At 46.1% G+C, this 14,167-nt stretch overlaps 2 protein-coding genes across 7 annotated transcripts in view; one reads left to right on the top strand and one right to left on the bottom strand.

Moving 5' to 3' along the window:
- LOC132216764 (zinc finger protein 235-like) overlaps nucleotides 1-12,363 on the top strand; it is a 57,914-nt gene extending 45,551 nt beyond the window's left edge. For 3 of the 6 annotated variants that reach the window (XM_059666241.1, XM_059666242.1, XM_059666244.1), the window contains 3 exons: nucleotides 5,490-5,616; nucleotides 6,298-6,423; nucleotides 8,546-12,362. In XM_059666241.1, coding sequence (XP_059522224.1) covers nucleotides 5,490-5,616; nucleotides 6,298-6,423; nucleotides 8,546-10,515 — 2,223 coding nt within the window. In that variant the 3' untranslated portion in view covers nucleotides 10,516-12,362. Of the gene's footprint in view, nucleotides 1-5,489; nucleotides 5,698-6,297; nucleotides 6,424-8,545 lie in introns of those variants that run through there. The other 3 variants (XM_059666246.1, XM_059666238.1, XM_059666245.1) reach the window with 3 other exon arrangements.
- LOC132216765 (zinc finger protein 233-like) overlaps nucleotides 11,435-14,167 on the bottom strand; it is a 29,826-nt gene continuing 27,093 nt past the window's right edge. The window contains exon 4 of the mRNA XM_059666248.1: nucleotides 11,435-11,544. Within this exon, the coding sequence (XP_059522231.1) occupies nucleotides 11,435-11,544 (110 nt within the window). The remainder of the gene's footprint in view (nucleotides 11,545-14,167) is intronic.

The following is a 14,167-nucleotide window of genomic DNA, read 5'->3' as shown; positions in this document are numbered from 1 at the left end:
CCTTATTTTATACGTTACAAGAAAAAGAGAAGACATAAGTGGGTTACATGAAAGCCACTGGTGACAGTTTAGGGAGGTGGGAGAAAGTAAAGTGGGGGGGGGGGAGAGGGGGGAGCCTCTGGGATTGGATAAGAAGTAAAATGATAGACACATATTTCTTTTACGTAGGTGGGTGCAGGATAGTTAACGGTCAGCAGTTAATAGCAATGAGGGGATTTGTGGTGTCCGACCTGGTGCAGTGCCTGTGCTTTGACATTGCAAAGGTGTGTTGTTGCAGATGCAAAAGACAGTAGACAGGCTCAATTAAGGTAAAGATTGACTTTTGTCAGGGAAGAGTCTAGCCTAGGCCATGACTACCTGCCATAAACTGCTTTTAGTTAAAAAGTTTTAATTTTAGGGAGACCATCCTTTGTGCTTGCTTTCGGTCTCTGAGTTTTTAAGGCTGCCATGCAGGCCTCCCCTGAGCTTGTCAGGTTTAGTATGTCGCCTCTTTTTGTCTGCACCTAATATTTTCCTCTACTTTTGTGTTTTATGAATTTTACCATTTTAAAGTTGTTTGCAATGGCAGTTTTCCAACATAAAACCTTTTTTCCCCAAACAGAATTTCTGAGAATTCCATTTTTTTTTCCCTCCTTAAAGTTGTAGGGACTGTTTTCTGATACATGGCACCTCACATTTTGTGGGGAAAAAATATCTAAAGTATATCTTGGTGCAACCAAGTCCAGATGATACTGAACTCAGAGAAAAGAATTTTAGTTGTTTTCAAACAAGAAGAGCTACATTCTTTCTTTAATTCTAAGTTAAACCATGTATGCATTATAGTTAAGTTTCTGGTTTTTTCACTGACATGTGAGTATATTTTAAAGAAGTACACCCTTGGTCTCGCCGCACCAGGGACTTGCCAGGCCTTTATTCTGTGGAATAACTGTGTGAGGATATATAGATGGTCTTGTTTGCATTTTATTTTTATTGATTGATTTTAGAGAGAGGAGGAGAGAGAGAAAACATTGATTTGTTGTTCCACTTATTTATGCATTCATTGGTTGATTCTTGTATCTGCCCTGATTAGGGATTGAACCTGCAATCTTAGTGTATTGGGGGGTAGGGGAGGAGCACTCTAGCCAACTGAACTACCTGGCCAGGGTTTATTTGTATTTTAACATAAACAGATTTGTGAACATTCACATACCTACTGAAGTCCACTCAGACCCCGGCTGACACCTGTTAACCTAAAAATAAAAGGCCAAAGTGAGAGGCAGCAAACTTTCGTTTGAGATCCAAAAGAAATAGGTATTGGGGAAAGCAGAGATTCAGGCAGAATCCCAGATATTGTTCCCATTAGGAGACCAAGGGAAGGGATATTGATGAGAAAGGAAGGGGGCCCTGACCGGTTTGGCTCAGTGGATAGAGCGTTGGCCTGCGGACCAAAGGGTCCCAGGTTCGATTCCAGTCAAGGGCATGTACCTTGGTTGCGGGCATATCCTCAGTGGGGGGTGTGCAGGAGGCAGCTGATCGATGTTTCTCTCTCATCGATGTTTCTAACTCTCTATCCCTCTCCCTTCCTCTCTGTGAAAAATCAATAAAATATATTTTAAAAAAAGCTAAAACTATTAATTAAAAAAAAAAGAGAGAAAGGAAGGGGAATAATTACGCGAATAGAAGGAAGGAGTTTCTATGGGTGTTAATAAGCTAAGGATAGATGTCTACAGGTGCAGATAGGATAATGCAGTGATACTAATTGTAGTCCCGACACACTGAGGTTTCCAGTTCAATCCCCAGTCAGGGCACATATAAGAAGCAACTAATGAATGTATAAATAAGTGGAACAGATCGATGCTTCTCTCTCTCAAATCAATAAAAAATAAAAAAGAATGTCTGCTTTCCTGCTAGCTTTGCCAACAGATGTTGAGATACAGTGCTGCGTCTGGCCCAGCGCAAAGGTTATGTTGCCTCCTGTAACATCCCAAAGGCTTGAGAAGCAAAACTTACAAAGCAGTTCCTCTGATGGCTGCTCCGATTCCCCCCATTCTGAAGTGGATCTGTTTAAGTTATTTTTACACACTAAAGGTTCCGTTACCTGAGCGAGGAGTTTCAGGAATCCAGCTAAGGTAAATGGAGAGACACAGACGAAACGAGACTACTTTATCGAGGGCCTGAGGCCACGCTGCCTGTATACCTGGCATGCCTGGTGGATGACGGACTCCAAAAATAACACTGCCCCTCCCTTGGGGCAGCTTTCTTAGCACCTGTCTCTTCCCCACATGTGTCAACGGGTTGTTCGGTACACAGATGCTCAGAACTCCAGTCAAATGAAATACAGAGATGAACAAAGTCTTTAGATACATAATTTTAATTTCCATAAAGAAAAATGCCATAGGCCAGCTGGAGTATCTCAGTTGGTTGAGCATCATCCTGTGCACCGGTTTGATTCCAGGTCAGGGCACTTGCCCAGTTTATAGGTTCGAGCCCTGGTTGGGGCATGTATGGAAGGCAACCAGTAGATGTTGCTCACATTGATGCTTCTCTCTCTCTCTCTCTCTTTCTCTCTCTCCATCCCCACGCTTCCCTCTCTCTCCATTCCTTCTGTAAGCATGTTCTTGGGTGAGGATTAAAAAAAAAATGTGGCTCAGTGATTGAGCATTGACCCATGAATGAGGAGGTCACCCCATGACTCAGGAGGTCACAGTTCGATTCCCTGTTAGGGCACATGCCTGGGTTGTGGGATCCATCGCCAATAGGGGCCATGCAGGAGGCAGCCGATCAATCTTCTCTCTCATCAGTGTTTCTATCTCTTTCTCCCTCTCCCTTCCTCTCTCTGAAATCAATTTTTGAAGATATGAAGAAAAAGTAAAATGACATACACAAAGTTATGAGACAAATAGGAAATAGTGGTGGGGGTGAAGCTGAGGATTTATAAATGCAAGAAAAAGGCTTAATGCTCGCAATAGGAATCTTCCTGATGCATGAGGATGTGAGCAAATGAAGTGAACAGGCAATATGTGAAAAACATGTCCAAAGATGATTTTTTTTAAAAATTGATTTCAAGAACCGGTTTGGCTCAGTGGATAGAGCATCGGCCTGCGGACTCAAGGGTCCCGGGTTCGATTCCGGTCAAGGGCATGTACCTTGGTTGCGGGCACATCCCCAGTGGGGGGCATGTAGGAGGCAGCTGATTGATGTTTCTCTCTCATCGATGTTTCTGGCTCTCTATCCCTCTCCCTCCCTCTCTGTAAAAAATCAATGAAATATATTTTAAAAAAAATTGATTTCAGAGAGGAAGGGAAGGATAGAAACATCAATGATGAGAGAGAATCATCAGTTGGCTACCTCCTGCACACCCCCCACTGGGGATGGAGCCCACAACCCAGGCATGTGCCCTTGACTGGAATTGAACCCAGCACCCTTCAGTCTGCAGGCTGATGCTCTATCCACTGAGCAAAACCAGCTAGGGCCAAAGATAATCTTTTAAAAAGTTAAATAAATGGGAATTTTTAAAAAGAACTGTTTTTACCATTGACTAAATTACCCAAGATTTAAAAAATAAGATAATGTTGAGTTTTGGCTGGAGTATGGAGAATCAGAGCACTTTTAATCTCTCAAAGGAAAAGTTAATTGGGATAATTGCATTATACTAGCAAAACAAAGGTGCATATTTTTTGGCAACACAATGGCCACTTCTTGGAACTGATCCTAAGGCAGCGGTTCTCAACCTGTGGGTCGCGACCCCTTTGGCGGTCGAAAGACCCTTTCACAGGGGTCGCCTAAGACCATCCTGCATATCAGATATTTACATTACGATTCATAATAGTAGCAACATTACAGTTCTGAAGTAACAACGAAAATAATTTTATGGTTGAGTCACAACATGAGGAACTGTATTTAAAGGGCCAGAAGGTTGAGAACCACTGACCTAAGGGAAGACCAGACCAGCTGGCTGAGATCTATGTAAAAATATGTTGTGTGCAGCATTATCAATCATTTAAAATTTTACATGATTGCATTATTTGGTTATCTGGTGTGGTTAGATATATTATAGATCATCACTTTTATGAAACACCTGGCAGCCCTGACTACTGATAGTAACAATAGTGATGGCTGCCATTTATTGTGTACTTCATATGTGTTGGGTACCGTCCTAAATCCTGTACATATCCTCATTAATCCTTTCCAGTGCCCTGTGATGTCCTGTTAGACACATGAGGAAAACTGAGAAGTTAGGTGACTTGTCCAAGGTGACAGAGCTAGTAGTGGACAGAGCCTTGGAGTGTGAACTGAGGCAGTTCGTCTCCAGAGCCTGTGCCCTTAACCTTGCCAGGAATGCTGCTGCTGTTGGCAGACCCAGCATGTTCCCAAGGACAGAGAATGCGTTACATACCTGCTCCAGAGGGGTCCTGGAAGCCTGTGCGACTGGCAGACATTGACGAAATGGTGGTACTACCCAGGGAGAGGAGGAGATAGGCTCTATTACGTACTGTTGGATCTAAATTAACTCAGTTCCGTACAATATCTGGCACTGTCAGCCTAATTGTAAAATGTGTGTGCCATGATTTAACAGTGACTGTTCTAGAGGCTTTATTTACTTATTTATTATTGATTTGGGCGGGAGGGGAGAGAAAGAGAGAAAGAAACATCAACTTGTTCCACTTATTTATGTATTCACTGGTTGATTCTTTTTTTTTTTTTTTTAATATATTTTATTGATTTCTTAAATAGAGGAAGGGAGAAGGATAGAGAGTTAGAAACATCGATGAGAGAGAAACATCAATCAGCTGCCTTCTGCACACTCCCTACTGGGTATGTGTCTGCAACCAAAGTACATGCCCTTGACCGGAATCGAACCTGGGACCCTTGAGTCCGCAGGCTGACACTATCCATTGAGCCAAACCGGTCAGGGCACTGGTTGATTCTTTTTTTTTTTTTTATATATATATATATATATTTTATTGATTTTTCACAGAGAGGAAGGGAGAGAGATAGAGAGTTAGAAACATCGATGAGAGAGAAACATCGATCAGCTGCCTCCTGCACATCTCCCACTGGGGATGTGCCCGCAACCCAGGTACATGCCCCCGACCGGAACCGAACCTGGGACCCCTCAGTCCGCAGGCCTACGCTCCATCCACTGAGCCAAACCGGCTTCGGCTACTGGTTGATTCTTGTATGTGTTTTGACCAGGGATTGAACCTGCAACCTTGGCTTTTGGGGTGATGCTCTAACCAACTGAGCTACCCGGCCTGGGCTCTAGAGGCTTCATTTAAGGACATAAAGGGCACCATGTTAAATGTGCACAAGATTTTTTATGTTTCTCTTAGTTTCTTCCTCTCCCTCCCTTTATGGTGTGATTGTGGAAGGGGAGGAGGAGAAACTCTACTAAAATGAGCTCTGGGTCCCGTAGAGTCTGGAACAACGTCCTTCATATCTCCTCCACCTTCTCAGTGCTGCCCTCCTCCCAGATGTGAAACAGAGGTTACATGTGTTCGGTGTTGTAGGAGCCGGTGACGTTCAAGGACGTGGCTGTGGTCTTCAGCGAGGAGGAGCTGGGGCTGCTGGACTCTGTCCAGAGGAAGCTGTACCGAGACGTGACCCTGGAGAACTTCCGGAACCTGGTCTCAGTGGGTGAGGACGGGTGCCCTCTGTAACGTGGCTTCGTCCATTGAGCAGGGTTTCTCAGTTGACACTGTTGACACTGTGGGCCAGGTAATTGTTGTGGGGACTGTCTGTGCATTGTAGGATGTTTGCTAGCATCCCTGGCCTCTGCCCATGACTTCACGGCTTCAGGACCCCGCAGAGACCAGTTCTCCAGTCTATTAGGAACGTAGAGACAAGAGGTTTCTAGTCTTTGTTCTAAGGCAAACACTTGTCTTTTGTAAATTAACTGTAAATGAACAGTTGAGCTTGTCTGTACCTGGCTCCTTATTTCACATATCTTTTTTTTAATCCTTACCAGAGGACATGTTTTTATTTATTTTAGAGAGAGAAGAAGCAAGAGGGAGAGAGAGGAGTGAAACATCGGTTGCATCCTCCCCACCCCTGTATGCACAGTCTTGGTAATGCCCTGACCAAGAATCGAACCCGTACAGGACGACACTCCACTGGCCAGGGCTCATATATCTTTTATTAAACCTGTGAGTCATGACCCACTGCTGAGTCATGATATTAATTTAGTAAGTTGCATCAAAATGTTTGATAAACACTCTGTTGGAGGAGGGGTAGAGCCTTCCATTATAGGATTGGGACCCCAATTTGTTTTAGTACTTTTTACCTTTAATGTCCCACTTAAATCTTGTCTTTTCACAGGGCATCTCTTCTCTAAACCAGATGTGATATCCCAGTTGGAGAGAGAGGAGCAGCTTTGGATGACGGAGATACAAAGTCAAAGGGGTGGGCATTCAGCAGAGAATTGTGCAGCCAGAGTCCTTGAAGGTAAGAGCCCATTATTCTGTCTCTCTTCTGGGTGATCTGTTCTCCACAAGGCGACCTGAGAGACCCTTTGAAAACACCAGTCACAGACCCTGGCCAGGTAGCTCAGTTGGTTAGAGCATCGTCCGGAAACACCAAGGCTGTGGGTTCAATCCCAGGTCAGAGCATATGTAAGCATCAACCCATGAATGTCTACATGAGTGGCATAACAAATTGATGTCCCTCTCTCTCTCACTGTCCCTCTCTAAAATCAATAAATTCAAAACAAACAAACATCAGTCACACTATGTCTCTCCTCTGCTTCACAGCCTCCACTGGCTTTCCGTTTCCCTCCAAACAGCACCCAGCGTATTGAGGGGGCCAGGAAGGCCCTGTCGTGTCGGCCCATTCACCTGGCTGTACCACTGTACATTTTTCTCCTTCATTTCCCTCCCTTTGATGCTGCCAACCTGACTTGTTCCTGACATTTGGCGATTATGCTTCTGCGTCCGGGTCTTTTACTTCCTTTTCTCTGGCTGGAATGCTGCTTTCCCATAAACCCCCAACCACTCTTACTCACTCACGTCTCTGCTCAGAACTCATTTCATCCAAGTCCTTCTGTGACCACTCCCTTCCCGTGTTCCACCCTGGCCGGTGTGACTCAGCTGGTTGAGTTGTCCTCCCAGTTCGATTCCCAGTCAGGACACATACCCCAGTTGTTGGTTCGATCCCCAGACTGGGAAGCAACCTATGGATGTCTCTCACACCGATGTTTCTCTCTCTCCCTCTCCCTTCCTGTCTCTCAAATCAATAAAAATATATTTTAAAAATAAAATACTGTCTTCTCTTTACTCTCCACATCCTTAACTCACCTAAGCCATTAGTTGGACATCCCCCGAAGGCTTCTGGACTGCCAGAGGGATGTCTGACTGCCAGTTTAGGCCCCTGGGGGAATGGACCTAACCCGTCAGTCAGACATCCCCCAAGGGGTCCGGGACTGCAAGAGTGCGCAGGCCACGCTGAGGGACCCCCTGAGTGCATGAATTTTTGTGCACTGGGCCTCTAGTTGTATTATAATTACCTACACTATTCAGTACAAGAACATGCTGTGCAGGTTAGTGGCATAGGAGCAATAGGCTATACCATTCAGCCTAGCTAGATTTCTGTAAGTGCACTCCGTGATGTTTATATAATGACTTACCAATCTCTCAAAATATATCCCTTTAAGTGATGCCTGACTCTGTGTGTGTGTGTGTGTGTGTGTGTGTTTTCTGTTTACTTTGGTTTAATGTGCTCTTGTTTTTCTAGTTTCTTGGAGACCTGTGTTGTGTATAAATGTCCCTTTAAGTACTCTCTTAGTAGCAAGTCACAAATTCATTATCATTTAGTTCACAATGCCCTTTATAATGTCTCTTTGTTTTGTGATGCAGTTTATTTAGTAGTGTCTTAATTCTGATTTAATTCAGTTGTGGTTAGAGCATAATTTGTATGACTTGAGACCTTTTGCAATTGTTACAACTCGTTTCTTGACCCAGAATATGGTATCTTTTGGAATAGGTTCCATGTGCATCTGAAAAGAGTGTTATCTGATGTTGGTTGATAGTATTGTTCAAGTTTTCTATATCTTCACTCAGTTTCTGCTTATTTTGCTATTTATTGAGAAAGTGAATTTGAACACCAATTCCAGGTGTGCAAGTTATACAGTGAAGGACTGTAGTTGAGGCATATATTTAGCTGATTTGTGTAGGTACTACTCTGAATCAGTAGCTATAGCTGAAGAGGAGACTTTTAATTTACCATTTTTATAGGCAAGAAAATCATTTTCTCCTTTTCTGAAAACTTCCAGGGATGTTTTTATGTTGCTCTGCAGCTGGCTGATATCTACCTCCTACCCTATTAGAATAGACCTGTGGTTCTAAATGAATCTCATCAATGCTCAGCCTGAGGTGGTACCAAATTTAATGCCATTTTAAGTGTGGCTTTTTCTCAGTTGGATGCTCTCTTGTTTGCTCTGACCAGTTTTCAGGAATCTCACAGTTGTTTTTGCTGGTCTCGAGTGGTGTTATATTTCAGTGGGGGAACAAGGACTGGGGGCTTCCCAGCCCGCTTTCTTGCTGATGTCACTATCTGTCCTTGAATTTTTCAGGAGGCAGGAATGAAAATGAGATGGAGACTCTTGGTGAAGCGGGAGGAAGGTGCCTTTCTTTGGGAGAGCTCTCCTGCTGGCAAATCAGGAGACATGTTGTGAGTAAATTAACGAAAAGTCAAGTCTCCATGCTACATGTTCAAGAAAAGAGTTCTCAGCTCCCCAAACAACTTAATTCCCCCGGTCAGGTGGGGGCAGGAATCTCCATTCAAGAAGACAGCTGTGTAATGAGTCTTACAGAGAATCATTCCAGTATTAATGAAAGTCAAGCGTTTACAACCAGGAGAGCTCAGAATTCTCGGAGTAACATATACCTGAACGAGACACAGAATTATCAGAGAAGTTGTAAGCAGATGCCAGTGAAAAACAAGTCATGTATATTTGCTCCATGTGCTAACATCTTCAGTTGTAATTCATGCCACCATGATGATGATATAGTACACAAAAGAGAGAAAGCTCACAGCAACAAAGATTGTGATGAAGACATCTCAAATGTATCATCTCTTGCCCAGCTCAGTATAATCCACACGGGACAGAAAACCTACCAGTGTCGTGAATGTGGAAAAGTATTCAGCGATAGCTCCAGACTTGAAGTTCATCAGCAGTCACACTTGGCAAAGAAGTCCCTTAACTGTAGTACACGCGAGGATACCGGTTATAGCTCAGCCATTCCCCTTCAACAGTACGTTCACGCAAGAAAAAAACGTTATTGGTGTCATGAGTGTGGAAAGTGTTTTAGTCAGAGCTCAAATCTGCAGACTCATCAGAGAGTCCACACAGGGGAGAAACCCTATTCGTGCGTAGAGTGTGGGAAGAGCTTTAATCAGACCTCACATCTGTACGCTCACTTGCCTATTCACACCGGGGAGAAGCCCTATCGATGCCAAAATTGTGGGAAGGGCTTCAGTCGTAGCACAGATCTTAATATTCACTGCAGAGTCCACACTGGAGAGAAACCTTACAAATGCGAGATATGCGGAAAGGGCTTCACACAGAGATCACATCTTCAGGCCCACGAAAGGATCCACACGGGAGAGAAACCATATACATGTGCCGATTGCGGTAAACGCTTCAGTTGTAGCTCAAATCTTCACACCCATCAGAGAGTCCACACTGAGGAGAAGCCCTACAGGTGCGATGAGTGTGGGAAGTGCTTTAGTTTGAGCTTCAATCTTCACAGTCACCAGCGAGTCCACACGGGAGAGAAACCATATAAATGTGAAGAGTGCGGCAAAGGTTTTAGCTCAGCCTCAAGTTTCCAGAGCCATCAGCGGGTTCACACGGGAGAGAAACCGTTTCGATGCAATGTGTGTGGCAAAGGCTTCAGTCAGAGTTCATATTTTCAAGCCCATCAGAGAGTCCACACTGGAGAGAAACCCTACAAATGTGAGGTGTGTGGGAAGCGCTTCAACTGGAGCTTGAATCTTCACAATCATCAGAGAGTCCACACAGGAGAGAAACCCTACAAATGTGAGGAGTGTGGGAAGGGCTTTAGCCAGGCCTCAAATCTCCAAGCTCATCAGAGTGTCCACACTGGGGAAAAACCATTCAAATGTGACGCGTGTCAGAAGCGATTCAGCCAGTCTTCACATCTTCAGGCCCACCAGAGAGTGCACACTGGAGAGAAGCCCTATAAATGCGATACCTGCGGTAAGGCCTTCAGCCAGCGGTCAAATCTTCAAGTCCATCAGATCATTCACACCGGGGAGAAGCCATTTAAATGTGAGCAGTGTGGGAAGGAATTCAGCTGGAGTGCTGGGCTCAGTGCTCATCAGCGGGTCCACACCGGAGAGAAGCCCTACACGTGTCAGCAGTGCGGAAAGGGCTTCAGTCAGGCCTCCCATTTCCACACACATCAGAGGGTCCACACTGGAGAGAGGCCGTACATATGTGACGTATGTTGTAAGGGCTTCAGCCAGAGATCGCATCTTGTATATCATCAGAGAATCCACACTGGAGGGGATCTGTAGGCATGCGACGTGCGACATGGCCTTTAGTTTGAGTTCTCATCTTGGTCCCCATGAGAGAGTCTGTGCTGGTGAACGTGGAAAGCTCCTTCAGAACTCAGGAGCCTCGAGGAATGGCCGCGGGAAAGCAGCTCTATAAGACATGTCTCGACAACGCAGTTGGGGGGATGAATTCTTTGTAAACATCAGACTTCACATGAGAGAAACTGCTTTCATAAAATGGTAAATGGTTACACCAGAGTTTTCAACGTCCCGGTTCCGAAGAACACAACAGAAGGATCGTACATTCCATTGGCGTCACCCAGAAGAGGGCGTATGAACGGAGATCATGTGCAGCACTGGAACAAAAGTGTATGTGGCAGATTTGACGGACAAATAAAATTTAAGCCAACTACAATGTAACCTCCGTGTAACAGAGGTGTTTTTCGCCACTACCAGTATGTCTACCCTGTAGAACTGCTTGGCTTGTATGAGGTGCCCATCAGTTACTGAACAAAGTAGAGAAAACCACTATAATGACAAGTATTTGAAAATTCTAGTCAGTTCCCTACCTTAAATTCATAACAGCATACGCAAAAAGAATCCTGTAATGCTGCCATCCACAATAATACAAATTAATTTCAACAAGACTTCTGAATGGCTCCCATCCCCCATTCAGCCTCAGTTTTTTGTACAGTGTATTATCTGTGTGTACAGTATAATACTTAATCATTGGTTTGTATTTTATAGACTGGAAAGTACTGGTTTTTATTAATCTATTAACATGATACTGAATTTATAGAATTATAAATTCTGATCCCTAATTCATTAGGGTACAGTTTTACTGTAACTCTTTGAAAATGTTAAAAGTAGTCACTAATGACAGAAAGTTTTAGTGAACTTGAACTGTGAGTAATCGGTTTCTTCTCATTTTCATGCAAACTTAGGTCAAAGTGCCTATGCGTAGCTCTTCATCCATCGCGACTTTTAAGGCAGGGGCCTTGGCAGATTTCATGGACATCACTTTGTCACATTCCACCCTCACTCTTCCTGCTAAAATGGGAAGGGGGAAGCAGTATAAGAACTTTTTAAAAAATTTTTATTGAAATTTCACTAACTAATAGTTTAGGTAAATTGTCATTTTCACAGCATTTCATGTTCAACGCTTTCTCTTGATTGAAGTGGACAACATTAGCTGGTCAGTACGTATCAAAATACCCTTTGACCCAGCTACCCTAGCAGTAGAGGTTTTGCTTAGGAGATTATAGAAAAAGTTAGATCATACACAACGATGTTCATACTGAATTCAATAAAAGGAAATAAGTATCTGTAAAATATTTAAATTTTGTTTGAATATTATACAGCCATGAAAAATGTGTGATGGTGGTCTCCTCTTGAAGTTACAACATGCTTGACCCCTATAATTCACAAAGGATTTCCTGCTCAACATACTCATGTCTGAGAGCTGCACACTGAAACGAGGGGACACACCTGAGTGAACCGTGGAGATGGTGCGAGGGGAGGGGGGAGCGAAGGCCAGGGACAGAAGCTGTGCCCAGTCTAGCACTTGCTGAAGCCCCCAGTAGACACAATGGCGTTCAAGGATGGAGGTCAACTCCCACTGGGAAAACTAGAGGGGCAGGGACAACGATGGGGCCTGGGGGGCTGGCACACATTGAGACTGGGCACAGGGTCAAGATCAGAGAAGCAGTGCAGAGGGTGTAGCGTCCCACAGCCTGCTAGCACCACCAGACAGAGGACTTCAGACATGAAAACCCACCCACCCCACCCCCGTGGCCTGCTGGGTAGACAAAGTGCTGAAAACTTTCCATCCAAGGGGTCTGTCCTCACTGTGGCTAAACAGTGTCCTAGGAAGGACAGAGCTGTATGTGGTTTACAGGGGAAGCTTTAATTATGATACAGGTAGGCAAGGCTACAGACCCTCCCCTCCTCTCCTGTTACACCCACAGCCCACACTCAGCCAATAGCCCACACACAGCCAACAGCCCACACTCAGCCAACAGCCCACAGCACGCACACACAGCCCCTTTTCCCTCAGCCAGTTGACAAGGGCGGATCAGAACAGAATTTCCAGGATGACCTGCTGCTCTCCCCACACTGGTGGCATTATTGGAATAAATGCTCAGATAGGATTCAGCCTTTCATTTCACTCAAGTAGTGACAGGCAGCCTCGGACCCATTTAGTGTCTAGTATCAAAACTGGTGAAAGTATCCTATCTAATAAAAGAGAAACGTGGTAATTGGCGTACGACCACTACCCTTCCCATTGGCTAATCAGCGAGATATGCAAATGAACTGCCAGCCAAGATGGCGGCCGGCAGCCAGGCAGCTTGAAACTTACATGAGGCTTGCTTGCTTCAGTGACGGAGGACTCCAACGTTCCCCGCCTGCCTTGCCGGCCTCTGAGCGGGCAGTTTAAGACATTGTAACAAATGTAGAAGCTAAACAAAACCCCAGAAACCTGCTTTCAGCGAGCCTGGATCTCAGAGCTGGAGTTGATACAGAGTTTTGATTATAGAACCAAAACAAACCAGATACCTGCTTTCAGGAGTGGAGGCCTAAGAGCTGGAGCCTCAGAGCTAAAGCTGGCCCAGAATAAAAGAAAAAAGGAGCAGTTGGGAGCTTCCATCACCCACAGCCTGAAAACAGCCCTCAGCCCCTCATCCAGACTGGCCAGGCACCCCAGTGGGGACCCCCACCCTGAAGGGTGTGTGACCAGCTGCAAACAGCCCTCAGCCCCTCACCCAGGCTGGCCAGGCATCCCAGTGGGGACCCCCACCCTGATCCAGGACACCCTTCTGGACAAACCAGCTGGCCCCCACACGTGCACCCGGCCTCTATCCTATATAGTAAAAGGGTAATATGCCTCCCAGCACCGGGATCAGCGGAGCCATGAGGCCTCCTGGCACCGGGATCAGTGTGAGGGGGGGCAGCGCCCCAACGCCCTGATCGCCCTGCGGCTCTGTGTGTGACAGGGGGTGGGGCCACAACCTCCCTATCGGCCCTGCTCTGTTTGTGACAGGGGAAGGCGCCCCAACCTCCTGATCAGCCCTACTCTGTGCCTGATACGGGGGAGCTCCCCAACCCCCTGATTGCCCTGCAGCTCTGTGTGTGACAGGGTGCGGCGCCCCAACCCCCCGTCCCCCCCATGGGCCCTGCTCTGTGTGTGACAGGGTAGAGCCATAACCTCCCCATCGGCCCTGCCTTGAGTGTGACAGTGGCGGTGCCCCAACCCCCTGATCAGCCCTGCTCTGTGGGTGATAGAGGGCGGTGCCCCAACCCCCTTATCCACCCTGCTCTGTGTGTGACAGGGGGTGGTGCCCCAACTCCCCTATCGCCCCTACTCTGTGAGTGACAGGGGGGAGCTCCTCAACCCCCTGATGGGCCCTGCTTTGTGCGTGACGGGGGAGCTCCCCAACCCCCTGATCGACCCTGCTCTGTGTGTGACAGGGTACGGAGCCCCAACCCCCCTGTTGGGCCCTGCTCTGTGTGTGACAGGGGGCAGCGCCCCAACCCCCTGATCGGCCCTGCTCTGTGCGTGACAGGGGGTGGCACCACAACCTCCCTATCGACCCGGCCTTGAGTGTGACGGGGTGGTGCCCCAACCCTCCAATCGGCCCTACCCTGAGCATGACTGAGGGTGGCATTGCAACCT

This window comes from Myotis daubentonii, chromosome 15 (genome assembly GCF_963259705.1).
Source record: "Myotis daubentonii chromosome 15, mMyoDau2.1, whole genome shotgun sequence".
In the NCBI taxonomy this organism is placed as follows: domain Eukaryota; kingdom Metazoa; phylum Chordata; class Mammalia; order Chiroptera; family Vespertilionidae; genus Myotis; species Myotis daubentonii.
Note: the sequence above shows the minus strand (reverse complement) of the source record. Positions and strands in the feature narration are given on the sequence as shown.